At 36.1% G+C, this 1,655-nt stretch overlaps 1 protein-coding gene across 1 annotated transcript in view; it reads left to right on the top strand.

Annotated features, from left to right (window-relative positions):
- The window catches only part of LOC111084043 (protein piccolo-like), a gene marked incomplete at its 5' end in the record, with an annotated part of 9,147 nt that extends 7,711 nt beyond the window's left edge, over positions 1 to 1,436 (top strand). The window contains one exon of the mRNA XM_022380822.1: positions 1,217 to 1,436. Within this exon, the coding sequence (XP_022236530.1) occupies positions 1,217 to 1,433 (217 nt within the window). The remainder of the gene's footprint in view (positions 1 to 1,216) is intronic.
- Between the last annotated feature and the right edge of the window lie 219 nt (positions 1,437 to 1,655).

Here is a 1,655-nt window from a genome sequence, read left to right as displayed (position 1 = left end):
GAAAGTTGACCAGTAATTAAGGTAACGTGAACAGTGAAATTTGACCAGTAATAAGGTAATGTGAACAGTGAAATTTGACCAGTAATAAGGTAATGTGAACACTGAAAGTTGACCAGTAATAAGGTAAAGGTAAGGTAAATAAGGTAGTTTTTAAATACTTAGTGGTAGTTTTAAGTTGGAAAGGTAGTTTTTAAATACTTAGGGGTAGTTTTAAGTTGGAAAAGTAGTTTTTAAATACTTAGGGATAGTTTTAAGTTGGAAAGGTAGTTTTAAATACTTAGGGGTAGTTTTAAGTTGGAAAGGTAGTTTTTAAATACTTAGGGGTAGTTTTAAGTTGGAAAGGTAGTTTTTAAATACTTAGGGGTAGTTTTGAATTGGAAAGGTAGTTTTTAAGTACTTAGGGGTAGTTTTGAATTGGAAAGGTAGTTTTTAAATACTTAGGGAGAGTTTTGAATTGGAAAGGTAGTTTTTAAATACTTAGGGATAGTTTTGAATTGGAAAGGTAGTTTTTAATAACTTAGGGGTAGTTTTGAATTTGAAAGGTAGTTTTTAATAACTTAGGGGTAGTTTTCATTTCAAAGTGGAACAAAATTTAATACATTTACTTTCAAAGAAAAAATTTGTGTATTAAAATGTCTTAATTCGTTTAGTTGTGTAAGTTCTTACTGTAATAACTGCTATTACCTTTTTATGTTGTCTGTTGCGACAACGTTTAGACAACTATTTTTTTAAAAATAAGGAATTTATCCATTGGTTTAGCCAGGTGTTTAGAGGGCTTGACTCACAATCTGCGGGTCGTGGGTTCGAATCTCCGTTCCAAAAAACATCCTCGCCCTTTCACCCATGGGGGCGTTATAATGGGATGGTCAATCCCACTATTTGTTGGTAAAAGAGTAGCCCATGAGTTGGCGGTGGGTGGTGATGACTAGTTGCCTCCCATCTAAACGTTCACTGCTAAATTAGGGACGACTAGCGCAGGTAGCCCTCGTGTGGCTTTGCATGAAATTACAAACAAACTTGATATATCAACTTTCAGTAACACCAGAATTGATCCTCTATATCTTAGTCAATAAGGACCCTTTTATCCAGAGGTAGGTCAGTGGTAAGTGTGAGGTCTTACAACACTAAAATCAAGAGTTCGATTCCATCTAGTGAACAGGGCTCAATGTACAGATTTTCGCTAAAACACAAACAAATAAAAAACTTTTTTTGCTAGGATGGAACCACAGGCTATTAGAAATGAGCCAGAAACAACCAGTAATCATAAGCACGAACCAAGAAGCCTGCCGTCTTCCTTTGAATCAGGAGATAAGTACCTCAGTAGTAGCTCTTCTCACAGTACAGTTGATGGACTAGTCTCTAAGGAGCAGCATCGTAAAGGTAAGTTGAAACCGACAGATAAGTACCTCTGTAACAGTTCACATCACAGTTAATGGACTAGTCTGTAAAGAGCAGCATCGTAAAGGTAAGTTGAAACCGACAGATAAGTACCTCAGTAGTAGCTCTTCTCACAGTACAGTTGATGGACTAGTCTCTAAAGAGCAGAATGGTAAAGGTAAGTTGAAACCAACAGATAAGTACCTCTGTAACAGTTCACATTACAGTTAATGGACTAGTCTCTAAAGAGCAGAATGGTAAAGGTAAGTTGAAACCTA

The sequence above is a fragment of the Limulus polyphemus genome, unplaced genomic scaffold, assembly GCF_000517525.1.
Source record: "Limulus polyphemus unplaced genomic scaffold, Limulus_polyphemus-2.1.2 Scaffold13036, whole genome shotgun sequence".
Taxonomy (NCBI): domain Eukaryota; kingdom Metazoa; phylum Arthropoda; class Merostomata; order Xiphosura; family Limulidae; genus Limulus; species Limulus polyphemus.
The sequence above is the reverse complement of the archived record's forward strand: the minus strand, read 5'-3'. Positions and strand labels throughout refer to the sequence as shown.